At 44.7% G+C, this 21,298-nt stretch overlaps 1 protein-coding gene and 1 long non-coding RNA gene across 3 annotated transcripts in view; both read left to right on the top strand.

The window, feature by feature from the left end:
- The window catches only part of LOC142784521 (uncharacterized), a 247,088-nt gene that overhangs the window by 102,914 nt on the left and 122,876 nt on the right, over positions 1-21,298 (top strand). The window lies entirely within an intron of this gene.
- Positions 9,630-20,095, top strand: LOC119181501 (uncharacterized). The gene is made up of 2 exons (XM_037432757.2): positions 9,630-10,361; positions 20,027-20,095. The coding sequence occupies exons 1-2, from the start codon at positions 9,630-9,632 to the stop codon at positions 20,093-20,095; spliced, it is 801 nt and encodes a 266-aa protein (XP_037288654.2).

The following is a 21,298-nucleotide window of genomic DNA, read 5'->3' as shown; positions in this document are numbered from 1 at the left end:
CTCGGTTATTCGAAAGCACCAATGTGACAGACTATGGATGGGTCTCTCTATTCGCACTTGCGTCATGTCGTCTCATGTAGGTGCCTACAGAACACACAAGATCACACTGGTGTGCCAGTCTCGCATCCGATTTTTCAATCGCGCGCTCACTTTGCGATGAAAATAAACAAAAAAATAATATTACCATAAACGAACACGTATAAGGGGGCGACCAAGGCACCGTCTAACTCGTTCACCTCGTGTTGGTCGCCCATTGTTCTTTCCCACACATCAGTGTCCAAATTATACGCTTGATTGAAGCTCGCTTGTGGTAACCGCAGAACATCACCAGTTGATGATTGATTTGTGGGGTTTAACGTCCGAAAACCACCATATAATTATGAGAGACGCCGTAGTGGAAGGCTCCGGAACTTTCGACCACCTGGGGATCTTTAACGTGCACCCAAATATGAGTACACGGGCCTACGACATTTCCGCCTCCATCGGAAATGCAGCCGCCACAGCCGGGATTTTATCCCGCGACCTGCGGGTCAGCAGCCGAGTACCTTAGCCACTAGACCACCGTGGCGGGGCAGAACATCACCAGTTTCGCCAGCGAGGATGGTGCTACGCCCTCTGAACACTTCTTCTTTTAAGATTCTGCAACACAAACAACGACTGCGTGGGGACGGGGAAATAGTACATTTATGCACTATTTCCTGGCAAGCGTGCAACTCGTTCACCTCGTGTTGGTCTCCCATTGTTCTTTCCCACACATCAGTGTCCAAAGTATACACTTGATTGAAGCTCGCTTGTGGTGACCACAGAACATCACCAGTTGATGATTGATTTGTGGGGTTTAACGTCCCAAAACCATTTCCTGGCAAGCGTGCAAGGCACGCTTGCCAGGAAACAGTGCATAAATGTGCCAGAAACCAGCTTGTAAGAAAACACGTAGTTAGTACGCACGTAGTTGAAGCATATAAGCAGTGAAGCAGGATAGAGACAATGCACATACGTGCAAAAGCGCAATGCGAAGAGGCCTCAGTGATCCCGTAGAGCTAGCGACGGGCTCTCGTGATCCTTTTTCCCGCGTCTATTCTGGCTTGTTCTACCGATCACATGTGCTACTTTTAAGACGATAGTCTTTCTTTAACTACTTTAGCGCAAAAATTTCCGTCTGTCTTTCTCTTTTCTGTCAGTAAATTGATTCAACTCCCGAGCAAAAGCATAACCTCTCGCTGAAAGCCCACCTATCTAATCTTGTGGCGGCATTCATACTAGTGAACAATGTCAATAAAAAAAACGCCACGCCTGCGCGGAAAGCGCAGCACAGTCACAGCGAAAGCTAGAAGAGCGGCCTTTCAGAGCCTTTCAAAAAACTCATTGGGTAACTGCTGCAAGCACACTTGCTTAGTACCCACTAGAGCATCATTAATGAAAATTTTGGGGTGGTATGCCGGCATTCGCTATGCCATTTTTCGTCACTCTTCTTAGAAGCGGGCTATTCGCTAAACAATTGCAATGAATTTCGTGCCAATTTTTCATGCAGTGGCTGACAACGATGAGAAATTAAGGCAAAAGTGGGTATGCACCACAGTTATAGAGGAACAAGAACGAGCTTTCATAATGAGCTGGAGCATTGTACGACCCATTCGTTACGTTATTCGCAGTGCGGGACGACTGGTGGGTCTTCCGCTGTTTCCAAACGATTTATAAGTCTCGTTGACGCGATTGCTTTCCCGACATCAAGACTGCCTAGGGCATATTGCCAACAAGTCCCAAGCACCGGTGTGGCTCAGAATTTTTTTCGTCGGCACTCACGCGCGTCGGACGCAAGGATCAGGTGCTCCGTGGGAGTGGCGTTTGCGGCACAGACTATCCGCGATAACATGATGATCGAAGATCAAGACGCAAGATACCAGATTATTTTGCTACCACTGCCCAAGGGACGCGTCGTGCAAAACACAGTATTTTTACATGGTGATCTTATGTGAACGGTATGTGATTCTTAAAAGAGAAAAGAAGAGAAAAGTGAGCCCGTAGCTGTCTGCACCACAGTGGGGCACAATAACAGTAGCTCACGAGAGATGGGGTTAAGGACGGATTAAAAGAATAGGAATAAAGGTATAGAGATACAGCAGGAAAGAGAGAGCGTGGCGCAGGTACCGCGACATAAGGAAGTAAGGAGCAGATAGGAAAGATGAACACAGTCACAGGAATACGAAGACTGGGCACTACTTGGCGAGAGCTCTTGGAAGCGTCAGTAGATGGCGTAGGGCGAGCCTGTCGGCCAGAGCTGCACTTTCGTCGGAGAACGTGGCGGCACAACTGGTCGGCATGAAATCCAGCTAGCGAGTCCACATGGTGATCTGCGAGGCAGACCGTATTGAGTGGAAGATTTCCGAGAGGCGCTCAGGCCTACAGGACTTCTGCCGCAGGTGTTGGCACTGGGGGCCTACAAAATAAATCAAGTCAGGGCAGTCACCATGAGCAACGCGGACGCTACGAACGCTTGCTGGACGTGAAGGAGCTGAAAGTCAGGGGGTGACGCTGCATCATCATAGACCCCCTGGATGAGCATATGCGGCTTCGCCTTCATTGGTTGCTATAAGGCGTCAATGATGAAGACGTGCGAACGGCGTTTGCGGCTTTTAGGAAAGTCGTAAAAGTCAACCGGGAGCATTGGCTCCTTCAAGGAGACTGCGAAAATGAGTGAACTACACGGTTTCTGCTTCTTAAGCTCCAGACTGGCGTGAAGGTTAAAGATCTCCCGCATCAAGTCAGGGTGGCTGGTCAACTGCGACTTCTTGTTGCACCTGGTGTCGATGCAGCGTTCTCGCTGCCAAGGTACTGGTCATTCCAGAAGAGAGTGTAAGTTACCCCGATGCTCACGTTGTCGGTGGTTTGGCCACAGCGAAGATGAGTGCATGACGTACGCATCGGCTATTGAATCAGCTGAAGGTGAACACACAGCAGAGTAGGTCATAGACACGACCGAGGATGAAGACGTGGTCAACGGGGCAGGAGACGTGGTGAACCCAGATGATTCAACAGGTATAGCCACACAGACTGGTGGTGATGAACCAACAGTACAAGCAGACATACCATGTGGGGAGGTTAGTTAAGAGTCAGCCGGCCAAACTGAGGAGGCTACACAAGCACCCCATCGAAGGAGCCCGGGCCGGTGGAACCAACCGAACATCTTCTAGTGCAAACCGAGAGCACCAGTGGTGGGGCGCCAAGCAAAGGACCCCACTAACAGTCCTCAGGATGGTGCGAGGTGTCCAGTGAAAAGCATAAAAAATGGGCCACCTGCGAAGGGATTTCATTCCGAAGCAGGAGAACAAGGCTGCGTTCTAACCCAATATCGGACAAACCCTGGCCACGGTTGTCCTTCAGTGGAACGGGTTCTCCTCTAGGCTCCGAGGATGTCTAGCACTATGCTAGACGCTGAAGGATAGCATCATGTTCCGGGCTAATTTCTTCACCGTGTAGACATCGCTTTTACACCAAAACTTAGAGTGGAAATGTTAAATGTTTGAGGTCGCGCCGCCAAACAGAAACATACCCAACTCTATAGGCTGCTCATGGATCATGATCTGGATGTACTAGCTGTACAAGAAACATAAGTAGACAATAAGAAAGAGACCTGGGTATGATTCTGAGCTTTACGGCGCCTTACTACGCAATTGTAAGTCAAGCAATAGGCAAGCCTGCAGGCTGTGTCTTGTTCATTAAGAAGTTACCGAGTCTGGTAGCGCACGATACCTTCTCTTGCCCGTCCGGTACATTGGTTTCCTGTGATTTTGTAATAAATGCGATGCATTCCATAGCGAAATTCGGTAACATTGAGCGTATCTATCTACCTATCTATCTATCTATCTATCTATCTATCTTTCTATCTATCTATCTATCTATCTATCTATCTATCTATCTATATATCAATCAATCTATCTATCTATCTATCTATCTATCAAGCCGCCTAGGACATTTAGCTCTCCTGGCCGTTTCGATAATGGTATCTATACCAAACTTGGTATGGCATAACATGACTGTATGAAGAACTTATTACATGTATGAACATGAACAATGCATCAACATTACATGTATGTTATGAATGTCATGATTAACATTTCATGGCCCTGCAGCTCTTGCGGTGGCTTCATTCCCATGGCATGTGGCAAAATCGCTATGGTATGTCATAATGACGTGGCGAACACAAGCGACAGACCCTAACATGAAAGTCATGACTTGCATGTCATGTAACAACATCACTACATGCTTGGCTCATGATGCGCTCATGGCCGTTTCGCTAGAGTCACATACATCAAATTTGGTAATACAGTACGTGAATGGATGACGAAGGTATGTGACTGGTGCAAACATGATAATTATGAGATACGTGTCATGAAACGACATAAATACATGCCACACTCATGATACGCTGGCGGCCGTTTCGCTAGCTTTACTTATACAAAATTTGGTATTACGAGATGTGAATGGATGACGAAGGTATGATATTGGTGCAAACATGATAAACATGAGACACGTGTCATGTAACATGGCTACATGCCACGCTCAAAATGCGCTCACGGCCATTTGGCTAGCGTCACAAATACAAAGTTTAGTAATACAGTACTTGAATGAATGACGAAGGTATGTGACTGGTGCAAACATGATAATCATGAGATGCGTGTCATGAAACAACATGAATACATGACACAGTCATGATATGCTGGCGGCCGTTTCGCTAGCTTTAGATATGCCAAATTTCGTATTACAGGATGTGAACGGATCGCGAAGATATGGTACTCGTGCAAACATGATAAACATGAGATGCATGGCATGTAACAACATGACTACATGGTATACGCTCATGATGCACTCGTGGCCGTTTCGCTAACTTCACATGTACCAAACTCGGGATTTCGCGACGTGAACGGACGACATAGGTAAATGACACGTCGAAACATGATAATCACGTGTGTGTCATGTAACAACATGACTACATGCTACACTGATGATGCGCTCACGGCCGTTTCACAACCTTCTCATATGCCGAATTCGGTATTAGGTGACGCCTATGGATGACGAAGGTATGTGACTCGTGCAAGTATGATACTCATAAGATGCATGACATGTGAGAACATGAGTACATGCAACAGTCAAGGCGCCAGTATAATTCGACGTAACGCGGAGCGCGTGCTCGCCGGCATTCATTTAATCGCGTCACGCCGGCTTTTACACGCCAGGCGCCGGTGCTGCCATTTACTCGCAGGCGGGCGCTGCGCTGCGTTGCTTTGATGCATGCGCGTTTCAGCGCGTCCGGTTTCCCTCTGTTACGAAAAGAAGAAGACGCAGTGTTGCCTGAAAAACGCATCAGCGCGAAATGCAGCATGTCGCATTTTGAGCTGGTTGCCGTCGGGCCGCGCCAACGGACGCTGGTCGCGCTTGGCGTCAGATTTTAGAGTGCTCGCCGCGTCCCAAGGGATTCCGGCTGACAGCTAGGGGCGACAGGCCACGCCTGAAGAATTGACTAACTTTTAATTAAAGTTTTCTCTCTCTCTCTCTCTCTTTCGCGTTTTGCTAACATAGCGTCTTTGTGCCCAGTGTTCTCGCGCTTCAACGCTACATTGGAGTATATTGGGCCTTTCATGATGCGCTCACGGCCGTTTTCGTTTTGCTAGCTCCACATATCCCAAGTGTGTTGTAACGTGACGTCAATTGATGGCGAAATATATGACTGATGCAAATATGATAATCCCGAGAGCGTGTCATGTAAGAACATGACATTATACCTCACTCATAGCATGCTCACGGCCTTTCCGCTAGCTCCACATATACTAAATTTGGTATTACGTAACGTGAATAGATGACGAAGGCAGACAACGTTGACAACGCAAAACATGACAATCATCATACGGAAGTCATGTACGTCATCATTTACCTTCACCTCGTATCGTTCTGCTGATATTATTGGGACAGTTCAACATTTCTCATTCGTGCTTCTCGTATCATCGATTCCCACTGTACGTAAGATCTGCCATTTTTTTAGGTGAATGTCAGTGACGTATTGTGTGTATTTGTGCACCAAACGTTTGCGACAAAGGTTCGTTTTTTTTTTTCAAAGATAAAAGAGCATTTCACTCTGGAAAATAATTTTTAAGACTTGGTGATTATAACTGTGTCCTCAAAGGGTGAGATCAATTAAACGGACGCGCCATGTACGATACAAGTAGTAGGACGTTAGCAGACATAAATACTGAAATCGAATTAGAAGACGTGCGTGGCTATGTGGAGCGAACGCGGGAAGCGAGTTTCACACATTTTCAGAGAAATAGCGTTGCACGCCTTGATGGCATTTACGTGTCGCTTGAGATAATAGCCCACTGTAAGATATATGCTGTCTACCCAATACACGTCAGTGAAAATTGTTTAGTTAAATGTGATATAAGAGAGAAAACACAAGATAGAACGTTTTCTTGGGAGCTGTGGAAGATGAATTCGACTTTCATCACTGACAAACGTTTCTTAGATCAGGTAATAAACTGCATCAATGAAATAAAACTGGATTATGAAGTTAAACATTTAGAACAGTAGGAAGACTTCAAGCAGCGATAAAAAATAAAAGCTATTCATCATTCTTGTTTTTTGAGTTATGAAAGGAAAAAATGGCAGATTCCTCTTGCATTGGGAATCGATGATATGCGAAGCACAAATAAAAATGTAGACGTGTCACTTTAAAATCAGCACAACGATTCGAGGTGCAGGTAAATGGTGCCGTACTTGACTTCCATGTAAAGATTATCATGTTTGGATGTGTCGTTTACCTTCGTCATTGATTCACGTCGCGGAATACCGAATATAGTATATGTGGAGCTAGCAAAATGGCAGCGAGCACGCTATGAGCGTGGTTTATTGCCATCTTCTTACATGACACGCGTGTCAGGATTATCATATTTGCGCCAGTCATATACTTTGCATCCATTGACGCCACGAAACACAACATTTGGCATATGTAGAGCTAGCTAAATGGCCTCGAGCGCATCATGAAAGGCCCTTTATACTCCAATGTAGCGTTGACGCGTGCGCACTCTGGGCTTTGAAATGCCACGTTAGCAAAACGCGAGCACTCTGTAGTCTGACGCCAGGCGCGACCACCGTCCGCCGGCGCGGCCTGACGGCAACCGGTGCGAAATGCGACTTGCTGCATTTCGCGCTGATGCGTTACCTAGACAACACTGCGTCTCCCTCTTTTCTTGATGGAGCAACACCGGACGCACTGAAAGGCACATGTGTCAAAGCAACGCAACCTAGCGTGCACCTGCGAGTATAAGCAGCACCTCCGCCTAGCGTGGCAAGGCCACCGTGACGAGACAAAATGAACGCCGGGGAACACGCGCACCGCGTCACGTCGAAATGTATTTGCGCCTTGACTGTGGCATGTAGTGATTCACATGACACGCATCCGTTGATTATCATGTTTGCACCAGTCACATACCTTAGTCAACAATTCGCGTCACGTAATACGAAATTTGGCATATATGAAGCAAGCGAAACGGCCCCGAGTGCATCATCAGTGTGGCTTGTAGGCATGTTATTACATGTCACGCATGTCGTGATTATCATGTTTGAATGTGTCATTTACCTATGTCGTCCGGTCGTGTTGCGTAACACCGAGTTTGGTACATGCGAAGCTAGCAAAACAGCCACGAGCGCTTCATGAGCGTAGCTTGTGGTCTTGTTATAACATAACACGCATCTCATGTTTATCATGTTTGCACCACTATCATACCTTCATAATTCATTCGCGTCCCGTAATACAAAACTTGTATTAGTGAAGCTCTTGAAACAGCCGCCAGCGCACCACGAGCGTGGCATGTACTCATGTTGTTACAAGACACGCATCTCATGATTATCATGCTTGCACCAGTCACATACCTTCGTCATCCAATCACGGACTGTATTACCTAATTCGATATATGAGACGCTATCGAAACGGCAGTGAGCACATCATAAACGTGGCATGTAGTCACGTTGTTACATGATGCGAATGTCATGATTTTCATGTTGGGGTCTGTCACTTATGTTCGCCATGTAACCATGCCATACAATACTAGTTTTCCAACATGCCATGCGAACCACCACCACAAGAGCTGCAGTACCATGAAATGTAAATCATGACATTTCATGATTTACATTGTATGGAGGCCTTGGGCTAGGACATCGGTTTGTCAAACAGTTAGTAAATAGGTTTTTTTTTTCTTTTTTTGTAAGAGAAGAGATCCTCTCCTACTAACAGTGTGTCAAACAAGATTAAGTAGACTGCTGCCCGAGTTTGTTGTGAGCACTCATGTTGCCACATGGGCTGTGCGAGAATACATGAAGGAAGTTGGGGCCAGCGTGCGGTTTTTGTGTGCTCGTTTTTCTACTGACTAACTGTGGCCTGTTGGAAAGAAAAAAACCTTACAATTATTTATGTGACACTATGCTCCTCATCCCACTGTTCAGAGCGCTAATTACAACATGCAAGGGTCAGAATGTACTTAAACGAGCTAAAGAATGCGGCAGCTCCACTTGAAAAAACGTTCTTTTCTAAATTACACACCGAAATACTTCCTGTAAGAACCTTCCTACACTCTAAAAAAAGAGCGAGTAAAAAGGGTGTCTTTTTGTCCCACAACAATATACGTCATCTATATTGCGTCCCATCCTTGCGCTATCGCCCCACGCTCGGTACATTCCGGTCACGATCGGCATGCCCATTATCAGGCTTACATTGCACTCTCGATAGGAAAGTGGCCAGCGCCAAGTTTTCAGGAAAGGAAGCGCACGCAAGCCCGATGACGATTATTGTTGTGGGACAAAAAGGCACCTTTTTTTATTCGATATTTCTTTAGAGTGTAGAGGAGCGTATACAGGTTTTATAAGCCTTGAGGATCTCACTGTCTAATCTGTAAGAAACCAGAAACTATTGACCATGTTTTCCTGCATTGTAGAGAAGGAGTTTACTTTGTGACGTATTAAAAAAGACAAAAAAATAGTTCTCGTCAGACCCTCATTGGATCAGGTTATTGACAGTAGAGAATGAAGATGGATTACCTTTCGATTTTATCAATATGACGGCCTTGCACAGTATATGGCGCTCTAAAATGGTTGGCTTTCACTGTGACCTTGGGAGGAGACCAGCAAGACAGTACTTTAAAGAGATTATCTTGAGGTTTCTCGAAGTAGTAAAAACAGATGAACATGTACCTTTATGGTTAGAAAGGGTAGAAGCTCTGCTGACCATTAAGGAAATCCAGGATGTGATGTGTTATAATAATGCTTGATGGCATTAGTTATTTTTGAATTGTTCGCTGCGCATTGTAATAATTTTTATCTTAGCACCCCGTGTGTGAAGTTTAGGCGCAAATAAAGAACAAAAACTGGTGTGGCTCGGCCATGGGTCGAGCTGCTGCTCAGGCTTCAGCCAGTGGCAACGACTACCGTGTTGTACTTCCTCGCCTTCCCACCGGTAAGCTTGTTGTGGACTCTGTCTTTCTACATGCGGACTTAGCTGTTCGCCCCTACCGGGTTCAAGATTTTAGAGATGCTCTTCGGACATCATTGACTTGAAGGAAATAAGCTCCATAGGTCAATTTCAAATGTCTCATGTTTGGATGGTCACATGCAAGTCAACGCTGATGAAAACAAAGTTGGTCACAAGAGGCGAATTTTTCGTCAAAAGTCGTCGATGCCTCGTTATAGACCCGGAGCCCACGGAAGTGAAGTTGAAGCTTATGTGGCTTCCTGAGCGCTTGGAGGACGCCTATGTGTGCGAGGCACTGCAAGCTTTTGGGAAGGTCAAGACAATATCACAAGAAAGCTGGAAAGTAGCGGACATGGAACAAATGCGGACGCTAAATAGGGATGTTGTTTTGTCCCTTGCTGATGGAGTTCGCATTGCGGATATTCCTCACATTCTTGTTGTCGGCGAAGTGCAAAGCCTCGTCCTGATACCTGGCCGCCCACCACTTTGCCTTCGGTGCAGTAAGGTTGGACACATCCGTCGAAACTGCAGGACCCCTCGCTGTGACAACTGTCGACGCTTCGGTCATTCGGCCGAAGATTGTGTTATGACATACGCCAACAAGCTGCGACAGCACACAAAACAGCCAGATGATAACCTACAAGAGCATATTATGGATGCCACCGAGGTTCTGGACGCAACGGGAGACACTCCGTCAATGTCATATGCTGCAGGCTCTACCACAAGGAATCCAGAAGAGGAAAGAAAGTCACTCGCTGTTGACACAGTGGAAACTTCTGCGTGCAAAGGGCCAAGTGAATCATGCAAGCCGCATACCCAAAACGACTCCGCACCACCCCTAGCACAAGTAGGAGTTCCTTTAGAGAGTGCTGTTGCGCTGACCCATAAAGATGCCGAAGAACCACCAGTACAAGATAGAGACTCTGGGCTGGATGCCGCAGAAAGTTCATCACCTGCTTGCGCTGCAGCTCCGCAGCAGCTTTTTCATCATGGTGCAGTGTCGGAAGATGATATGCAGATCTCTACGGATACAGCAATACTGAAACGTCGCGCATCGTCCAGCTCGGATTCAAGCAAAGGGAGTGACCCAACGTCAGTGACTAGGGAGTCACGCCGTCGCCGAAAGTCCACGCCAAAAGGGAAGTGTCGCCGATCCCGATCTAGGAGGCCTGCTGGGGGCTCACGGGAAGCCTCAGCGCCAATTCTTAGGACTGATCAAGCGGGACGATAAGCGAATTAGAAGGTAGTCACCATGGCGCCGTCTGAGCGACTCATATTTGCCACCTTGAACGTACGCGGCCTTAGGTCTTCGCAGAAACAAGCACAACTCCGTAGACTTCTCAATCGGCAGCGTGTCGACTTTGTCGTCATCCAAGAGACAAAGATCGAGAGCGAGGAAGAGACCGAGAAGGCCCTGCGGCCTTTTCTGTCTCAGTTTAATGCGTGTGTCTCACATGCTAAAGGTTTATCTGCGGGCTGTTGGTTGTTTCTGAGAAAAAGCCTACCCTGTTCAGCATTGTGCACTAGTGTTGATGAAGAGGGCAGGTATATATGCTGTGATTTTTTGTTGCAAGGAGTCCCATGGAGAATTATCAATCTATATGCGTTTAATGATGTTCCGAAACGGCTTGAGTTATTTGAAAAAGTGCGTTATTTAATTGACGTCGACAGATGCACGGTACTTATGGGAGATTTCAACTGCGTATGTGAAGCTATTGATCGTTATAATTCGTCTGGAAAGAGAGACAGGAGTGGTGAGCTTTTATCTGGTATTGTAGATAATGCAGGACTAATTGACATTGGGGTCTCGAATCGGGCAACAGCATATACAAGAGTACAAGGCAGCTCTCATGCTCGCCTTGACCGGATTTACGTGTCCTCATCACTCCTATCTCGTAAAATTTCCTGCAGCACCGAGGCTGCGTCATTCTCAGACCATTGTATTGTCATAGCGCAAATTGGCGAAAATCGTCACAAACAATTCCATCCCCAGTGGGCCCTTTGGAAAATGAATGCGAAGCTCCTCTGTGATCAGGAATTCATGAATCGCGTCCAGATGGCATTGAGGCAATCTTTTTCGATTGGTTTTCATATCTTCGCTGCTTGGGAGCTTTTTAAACAAGAAGTTCGCTCCATAGCTTTAGAAATTGGGGCTGTTAAATCTTTCTATAGAAAGAATGATGAAAAGAGACTTGTTAAAAGTCTTTGCAATCTTTATGAGATGGAATGCGAAATGCCGGGAAAGTACATCAAAGATATTGAGAATATTAAGTGCCAACTACAGAGGTATGATGCTGCTCGCTACCAAGGGGCACGTATTAGATCTCGGAACCAGCGCACTTTAAATTCTGAGCAACCGACGCGCCAAGCTTTACTTGATGAGCAACGCCATGCGATTTCTAAAGTTATTCCAGACTTGTACTTTAACGATGTGCTCATAAAAGATAACGGAGACATTACTTTGGCGTTCGAAACGTACTATAACAGCTTATTTAGCTCTCCCTCTGATGATCCTGACGCTCACCTCAAGGCTAGTTTTGTTTATCTTGTGAACTTCTTGAAGGACAGTGATTGTGAAGTCATGGATGGGCCCATTACTCTACAGGAAATCGAGCAAGCAATCGACAATTTGCCTTTATTGAAAACACCGGGGCCTGATGGCATCTCAGGCGAATTTTACAAAGCTTTCAAGGAAACGCTTGCTCCTATATTGCTGAATATTTTTCAGATGAGTTACGACATGGATACACTCCCACAATCTTTTTGCAAAAGTCCCTCTGTGTTATTACCGAAAACAACTGACAAGGAAAAACTTCGCTTCGTTGAGGGCTACAGACCAATATCGCTGTCAAATGTGGACTACAAAATTTTCGCAAAAGTATTAGCAAATAGGTTGCAATTTGCTATGTCGATCCTCATTGGGTCTCATCAGACATGTGGGATCAGAGGTCGATCCATACAAACCAATATACATGTCGCTCGAACAATGCTTCAATACTGTCATGGTTCTCAAGAACATCTTGCAATGCTACAGGTAGACCTTGCAAAAGCTTTTGATTGTGTTCGTCATTCCTTCCTTTTTCTCTTCTCGAACAAGCTACTGTTGGCAAAGTTGTTCTTAAAGGCGTTAAATTATGCTATAATGAATTCTCAACTCGTCTGATAGTTAATGGTCAACTCTCCAAGCCAGTTTCTATTCGCTCTTCTGTAAAACAGGGATGCCCGATGTCACCTCTTTTATTTGCACTTTATCTAGAACCACTGTGCTTAAGCATAATACAGTCGAGTTGCATTCATGGCTTTAGAATATTAGGCAGTGAGGTTAAAGTATTGGCTTATGCAGATGATGTCGCATTCTTTTGCACAGATAAACCAAGTGTCGAAAATGTGGTATATACTATTGAAAAGTTTGGCGTGGTATCAGGAGCTCGTTTAAATGCCTGTAAAAGTTTAGGACTGTGGTTTGGCTTGTGGGGTAGCACACCGAAACACTTTGCAGGGATTAATTGGACAAGAACTCCTCCAACATACCTCGGTGTACCATTGCATGCATATAGATTCAGTGCGCATTACTGGAAGGAACGTGTCCCTAAGCTTGAACGACAGGCCCAGACATTTGTGCCCTATCGACTTTCGATATTTGGGAGAGCTGAAGCTTGTAATACTTTCTTAGCGACAAAACTTTACTATGTATTGCAACTTATTCATTGCGCAAGATTCTATATACAACGCTTTCATCGGATTTTCGCTAGTTTCATGTGGTCTTCGACTTTTGAGCCCATGCGTCGTGATAATATATTCAAGCCAGTTAGTGAGGGTGGGTTAGGACTAAAACACCTTTATCTATGGCAAATAGTGTCCCGATTCTTCTTTTTTCGAGACAATTCCCATCCTGTAATCCGTTCCTTCTTGCAGGTTACACTTGTTGATTGCTTACCAGATTTAATTGTTTCATCCAACTTCTCCGAACGCCCATGCTTGTGGGGATTCATGCAGGAAGTTTACCTCGCAGTTCAGTTCCTTAAAGCTCGCTACTCTGTAGAATACCTGTACTCAGTAACGCGCAAGGTGCTTTATAAGGACCTACTGAGTGCACTCTTCCCACCTCCATTGTACCGTTCACTGTACGCCAATCTTCCTGGTCACGATGTGTTGAAGCGAGTGCGTAAAATGTACATTCCACCAAATTCAAAAACATTCTTCTATAAACTCCACTCTGAAACATTGGCGGTAAGCACATGGTTAGAAAGAAAAGGTATTTTCATTCCGTCTGTTAACTGCCGTCTATGTGATGTGCCGGAAACGATTGAACATTGCTTTGTTAGCTGCAAAGATGCCATACTATTTTGGGATGTCCTTCAGCGTGCACTGAAAAAACGTTTCGTCATTCATTCTAACAAAATACGTTATCTTCTGCCAGCAACACTTGATGAAGTACCATATGATATGTTTTTCGTCATGGGTTTGCACAGCTTGTGGAAGACACGAATGCAAGACCGCAATGCAGGGCCCACCAACTCTTCAAGCGCACACTTCATTCAAATGGCTATCTACCTAAAAAACATCTACGACGAGCTAGACTTTAGACCGGACTGGTACTCCGTTTTAGAGAACTGTTTGACCTCACCCCTTTTTTGTTTGTATAACACGATGTGAAGAACTCTTCATGTGAGGAACTTACGCTGTGTTAGCCATTTAGTGTTTATGAGTAACGCTTGAGCGCTTACTTTGGCGATTTGATTGTACTTTTGTTCGTTTGATATTGTCTATTGCCCCAGTACTTTAATAAATACCATGAAAAAAAACTGGTGTGGCTCAGTGCTAGAGTACGGGGCTGGCACCCAGCGAACCCGGGTTCGAGCCCTACTGTGCCAATCGTGCTAGTTTTTTTTTCTAATTCCGCGCGATGTGGTTACGGACACAGGCTGCTCTTGTAGCTTTTGCTGTGACTGTGCTGCGCCTTTCGCTTAGGCCTGGCGTTTTTTTCTTTGGTGGCGGCGAACTGAATCGCATTGACTAGGACTGGGCTGTGAGCACATTCATCATGGCACTGGCTGAGTGCTTCAGCAAGGAACAGTTGGCACGAGTGTTGCCTTCGCCATTCTCGTACTTAGAAATGACAACGACATAGAATGTGAGAACAATTGGGAAAGGCCTTCGTGAAAAGGACGTCTTCTGGCTCCCGTTTTCCTTTGTTTGTTTGTTTTTTTGCCTACGCACTCGTCCTGCTATTTGCCTGGATGCCTTGTTTTCATTATTGCAGCTTAAGCAAAGGCCTGAGGAATTGAAAAGAAACCACGAGGCTTATGAGGGATATCCACGATGCTTCCCCTTTCCAAGGTCACCCCTGAAATGACGCAGGTGCGCGGGAGTTATCGTGGGAAAAATGAGAGGAGTTCAAAGTGCACAAAGTGGTGTGCAGCCAGTTGGCCGTGTAAGGATGAGATTGAGAAAAGATTCAGGTACTTTCGCACAGCAAAACAAACACATAGCAAAGGTGGGGTGCATTTGATATCTCACATATTTCAAGGAAAAGAAAACCAGAATATAAAAATTAAAGAACGGTTGTCGTGTGCAATGTAGCTTCCGGGTTAGAAATAGTCGTCACTTTGTGAGCAGTGGACGATCAAAAGGAATATACGAGGGGCTGGTGACTGGGCCAAGAACAGCATGATATGGCTGACGAAGCACGATCGTGTGGCTGTTTTATTCCTGAGCGAGAAAAAAAAGGCAGCGATATAGGGTGAACTTACTGACCAGGCTTCTGAGAAGATGAACCAAAGCCCTATTTAGGGAGGTCGCTAGTATAACAGTGCGATCGAAAAGAAATAACGCCGGGAAGAATCAAAATCAGCTGGCATTGACGAGAAATCCCGGTGAAATGACCAGCACGGCTGTACTAGCCTGCTCTAGCAGAATGGCAAAAAGAGAAAAGAGGGATCGGGTATACGGGAAAGGCTGCTTGCCGGCCTTCCCCTGGCTCCTCCGCTCTCTTTCTTCCTTCCTTGGTGTGCGTATGGATCCATCGACGTAGGAAAGCGCTGGGAAAGTATATGTTCGGGACCAAGGGGGGATGTTGTTCCACGTGGCTGACTGCTTCAAAGATGACTGTCGTCTATGCGGATCACGGCGCTTAGGGCGCGGGGGGATAAGGGGGTGGGTTGGCGCTGACCACGAAACCGTCCGAGCGAGGATATCGGCTCGCTGTGCGAGGCCGTCTCTCGTGACTCATCGGCGTGACGAAAATGGTGCACGCAGCCTTTGGTACAAAGCGAAAGAAAGATGGCTTCTTTTCATACATGGCTCTCAGCCTGAGATGCCACCGGAGCAACTGATAGGCTGACGAAGCACACATTTGGTCATCCGCTCTGGTGACCTAGAGGTAGAATTGGGAATGGCAACCAACAATAAAACCAGCGTTGACAATAACAAAAAAAGAAATCACTTGCGCGATAAGTTATGGGACTTATATTCTAAATGTTGCCTCACATGATCACTGGCAATATATGTGTGAGCAGTGCTCTAGGAGACATTTATTGTGTGAGTGAAGCTGTTTCCTTAAAGCCTCTTGAGCTAACTTTACCCTAAATTAGTTGGGTTGATTCTGCTCAACCTATCAATTCTGGCGCAAAAATAAAACATAAACAAGGCAGAGAAAAAAGCAAAAGAGCACCGTAGTTAGACCTGAGTTCAATATCCTCTGTTTACAGTGTTTTAGAGTAAGAGGCATGGTGTGCAGTTTCTTAAAAATTATAGACATTGGCAATGTGAGAACTTACCTTGTTTGTTTAGCCTCTATTTCTTTTTGGGATAGAAACAACGCACTGGTATACATTCGGTAAGTAAGACACCCTCCCGTGGACTCCTCTCTCAAACTCCCCTTCCCCCCCCCCCATGGCACGGCTCTTGATTCCAGCTGTGACGGCGCAAACGTATATATCTTTCTGTACATCGCAAATAACCAAAGTGGCACGTTAGCAGAACTATATACTAGTACTTGCGGGCACAGTCACTTAGCATACTAGAGCACACGTTTGTGTTATGTTGCGTTCCTGAACAAGAGACAGTTAACTAGCCATTAGCGAAAGCTTATGTCGTATGATCAACTATATGCCATTTGTAGTGCCCTTTGGCGTATCACCAACTTGCCGGTACAAGCTTGTTTGCAGACCGGCGCATTGGTTTCACCAGGCTAGGGGCCTGAATTTCTATTTGTATTGCGATAGCAATTGTATGGACAGTCTCGGCTTGTTTTTTGCCATCGCCGCCGCCAGAAATCACGCATATTTATATGTGTGTATATATGAAGGAAAAGATACGCTTTCTTCTTCTTTTTGCGGAATGAACATCGCCTTTCTGGCGTGCGCGCGCTTATCTCGTGACTGAACAATGGGGGCGGGGGGGGAGTCACTTGTAGTTGCCGCGCTGTCGCGACAACGATAAGTTGATGATCATGATGATCTGCGGGGTTTAACGTCCCAGAACCACCATTTGATTATGAGAGACGCCCTAGTGGAGGGCTTCGGAAACTTTGACCACCTGGGGTTCTTCAACGTGCACCCAAATCTGAGCACACGGGCGCGACAACAATAAGTACGCGCCTTGTGTCACCACAGCAGCTGAGAGCTTCTACGGGCTGCGCTCTCAACACGAAAAAATAGTGTGAAGACTGTGCCTGGGGTGACCGTGTTCTCTTACTGTGTTTTGTAGATTTAAGTGAGATCGGATCTAATTGATTTGACGGCCAGCCTCACTTGGTATATATACCTTGTCCGTTTCTCGCTATCACATTCGTTGCTTCATCTTTTCGGCAAAACTGTTTTTGCGCGATCATCCCTGCCAAAGTCTCTAACTCCACTTGAGCACATGCGGACGAGTATACATAGCCACCAAGAAAGCTTCTTGATATAGGGGTAGGTATGCAGCAGGTGTGCACGTTTCGCAGGTTCTTTACTGTTTGTCATAAGTTATTCGCGTTCATCTGTACCTGTCATTACGTTTCTTGCTTAATTTGTGCGTGAGAAACGCGCGACACGTTTTGATCTGCTTCGCATTCTTCGGGTGACCTTCCGATTTGTTGCTCTTGCGTTCATTGCTTTGCCTTTGCAGCAAAGTTGTGACTTGTTTCTCGCCCGCGCGTAACAGCCTTAGTTCGTGCCTGATGAATCGCCCCCCATTATAAGTTTACTAGCGTGAAGGCAACAACAGTAATTGTCCTTTTCGGTTTTCAGGAAACCTACTCACACAGAACGCTAGCTACATTTCACCTCGAACTACCCCACATGGCAGAAGCTTTTTGTCGTGTGAAGCCTTTTTAGCGGTTGGCTTAATTTTATTTATTCATTTATTTGACAAAAATCTACGAACGAGATTACAAGGTGGACAAGAAATGCAACTTCAGAGGATCGGAGTGAGAATTGTCGAGGGGTTATTCTAAGAAAACATAAAAAGGGGTTTACAGAAAACTAGGGAAACAGTGAGTCATTTATTTTATATAATTTATACAGCATTAGTAATGAAGGTAAATTATTCATAAATATCAAAAAAATAAAAAAATCCTACCAAGACAATTGCAAACGTAAATCGTAAAATATTTTTAACAACGAAACATAGAAGAAATCACAAATTTAATTAAAACAAGGAATTGTGGCACAAACAACTACACACTCGAACAAGTATTAAAATGGGCAAAGTAAAACACTTGAAAGTGGCAGCAGCACATTTTGGAGTAGTAGGGTACATAAGACCTAGTGAATTTTTTGTGTCAAAGTGTTAATAAAAATATACTTAGTTGTACGTTTGAATGAACTAATGAAGATGACTTTATATCCCATGGCGATAAATTGCAAACTGATATGCCTATAAAAGCAACAGTATATTGCCAATCATTTGTTCTAATTTTAGGAAGGAGTAGGTGAGGTCACTTTGAAAGTCTTGTATTATTGTTATTGATGAAGCTGGAGCGAGTAAGACCTGGAATATTGAGATCGGTATTGATGAGACGAAATATTAGTAGCGACTCCTTCGGATGAACTAACATGCGCAAAGGAAGAACATTTACAGAATGGAATATGGGAGTAGAGGGAGATGTGCAATATTGAAATGTATCCAATCGTAATGCTTGCTTTTGCAAAATTTCTAGTTGATGAAGATGTCTGTAATAAGTATTACCCCAGAATGAAAGGCAGTATGAGAAGTAACTGTGTATGCACGCATATTATTAAGACATGAGAATGTGCAGACGAGAAAAATAGCAAGCTTTGATAATTACTTGAGTGCCTCATGACATTTTTTTTAGAATTAGTGAGTATGTATCATTATGGAACTTCATATTGTCATCTAGAACAACACCAAGAAGTTTTGTCGTCGTGGATCTTGAAATCACATCATTATTTAAAGAAACTGCAAGAGGATGAAGAAGCAGATTTTTTGACGAATGGTATAGCATAGATCTCGTCTTAGATGGGTTATTTATTAGCTTGTTTTTACACACCATCAACAAACGCTATCTAGGTCAGCGTTTAGTTTATTCTGCAATGAGCCAAGATTCTTATCAGATACGAAGATGGTGTTGTCATCGGCATAAAGTAGACAATGTCCTTGTGTTATTATTTGTGCCAATATATTCATGAATACTAGGAATAAAATTGGTCCAAAAATTGATTCTTGTGGAACACCTACATTCGTAGTTTTTGGTAAAAAGGGGAGTTCATCAATTTAAACTCTGTGAGATCTGTCTTTTAAATATCTACGAATTTTTCTAAAGGTGGTTCAGAAATGCCATAAACTTCAAGTTTCTTTAAGATAATATGATGATCGATGGAATCAAATGCTTTGGTGAAGTCAATGAAAAAAAGATTCGACTAAAAGACCTTGGTTGATGGCTAATCCTTTCAGCAAAACTACTAAGAGCTAATTCAGTAGACATAATGCCGTGAAAACCGAATTGGTCATAAGATTGTACGAGATTCGTATTTTCTAGTGCTTGTTTCTTTAATAAAGGTATTGGAGAAACGTTGTTGAAGCTCAATCTAAAGATGTGTTTGTGAACGACCTGACATAAATATTCCGCCATTTATTTACGTGCACTCCCAAGAATTGGGGACATCTGGACGAGGCGTCATTTCTCGGCCGTAGGGATGACAGCCTGCTCTAACTGAATGAGAAATCGGTGAGGCCAATCGTATATCTTGAAAAAAGCAAGTTCTCAAAAACGACTCCAGGGTATATGTAGCAGAAACCTCTCGGTACATTTTGGTCAAATTGTACTACCGCACTAAAAGCGTGCAGCTTTCGAAGACAATTGAAGATCACCCATTAAAACACATAGAATATCGATGTAAAATAATAAAGGCAGTTAGAAGCCACGTGGACAGAGCGTGACATTTTAACTTTGTTAGACTTTTCAGTCAAGACTGTGCTCTACAAAATTGGGAGTTATTTGCGATATCTAGCGTATTTCTTCAGTTATAATTTTTCGCCTTTCGCCTGTTTTTCACTCTGTTATGGCAGGCCACTACTGTGGCTCACGAGATATGGCACTACTTGCACATGTGCCCCAATCCTCGCCATGTTTCTTGAGGGCTTCCTTAAGAACACGCGAAAACCTTGGTGCAGCCCGAATGAAGGGAGTAACGTCCTGAACGGCAATCATTGCTTTTTGTGTCATTTGTCTCCCAGGAAGCTCAATATAATATGCCCTGGTATGTCCGCACAAACAAATTAAATATACAAAACGTTTCAGGTAATGCTTAAAATAATCACTTTTTTCCTTTTGTCGCGTTTCGACAATCTCCCACACTCGAATAAAAAAAAAGATTCCCGATGACCAAGGCACCAAAACAAAGTAATCTTTTGGTTCAATGAAGGATGTAGTATATTGTAACTAAAATGTCACAGCTTTGCCGCAAAGGCGAAGCAATGAACGCGACATGAACAAATCGGAAGGGCACGCGCAGAATGAAAAGCCCTTCGAAACGTGCCCCGCATTTCTCACGCACAAATGACGCCCGAAACGTACTTAGTATACTCGGGGACAACTTTCTGTGGCAATGAAGAGAAGGCTATGGGGGGCAAAGTGGGCATGTGCCACTGCTGTAAAATATAGCGCCAAAAATGCGTCCGTGATTCCCGCGTGATAATATAAAAGAACAGCATTATTTTCTACTAGATGCTGTTTCTAAAGAAACGCTGCACGCACCATGGTGATCTTAATATTTGTTGTTGGTTTCTGAACAGTATTTTATGTGTTTTTGTGCGTCTGAAAACTTCGCACGTTTTACGTGCACTTAACAGTCAAAATGGGGTCTTCGTCTGTAGATGAGCGCGCGTCCCCTCCGAGCTATTCAGTCGACACGCTGAAGGAGATTGTGTTTAATTTTACTCACAAATGGTTGTAGTGGCGTAGGCGGATATATCAAATCGTGTTCAGTAGAATTACCCGAACACGGCCGTCATTTGAACGTTGTGCCAAACCGGACTACTTCGCGGAGAAGTACAGGAGCAGTAGCTCCGCCAACGTAGCCTTCTATTCATTACCACAGAAACGTATTTGTCCCCGAGTATAAGTCAGATGCACGTGAATAAGCGTCTCAGTTTTTACTTTTTTGTGCCTGAAAAGCGCGCGCTTTTCGCAAACGGAGACTGCATTGATTGCAGTGACCTTTGTCTGCTCGGTAACTACAACAGAATCATTCCCCAGTCAAAAAATCCACCAGGCCATGCCTGGTATGTTTTTCCCGCACATACCAGAGCGGCAATTCACACGCGGATTCTGGCATACAC

The sequence above is a fragment of the Rhipicephalus microplus genome, unplaced genomic scaffold, assembly GCF_043290135.1.
Source record: "Rhipicephalus microplus isolate Deutch F79 unplaced genomic scaffold, USDA_Rmic scaffold_14, whole genome shotgun sequence".
Taxonomy (NCBI): Eukaryota; Metazoa; Arthropoda; class Arachnida; order Ixodida; family Ixodidae; genus Rhipicephalus; species Rhipicephalus microplus.
Note: the sequence above shows the minus strand (reverse complement) of the source record. Positions and strands in the feature narration are given on the sequence as shown.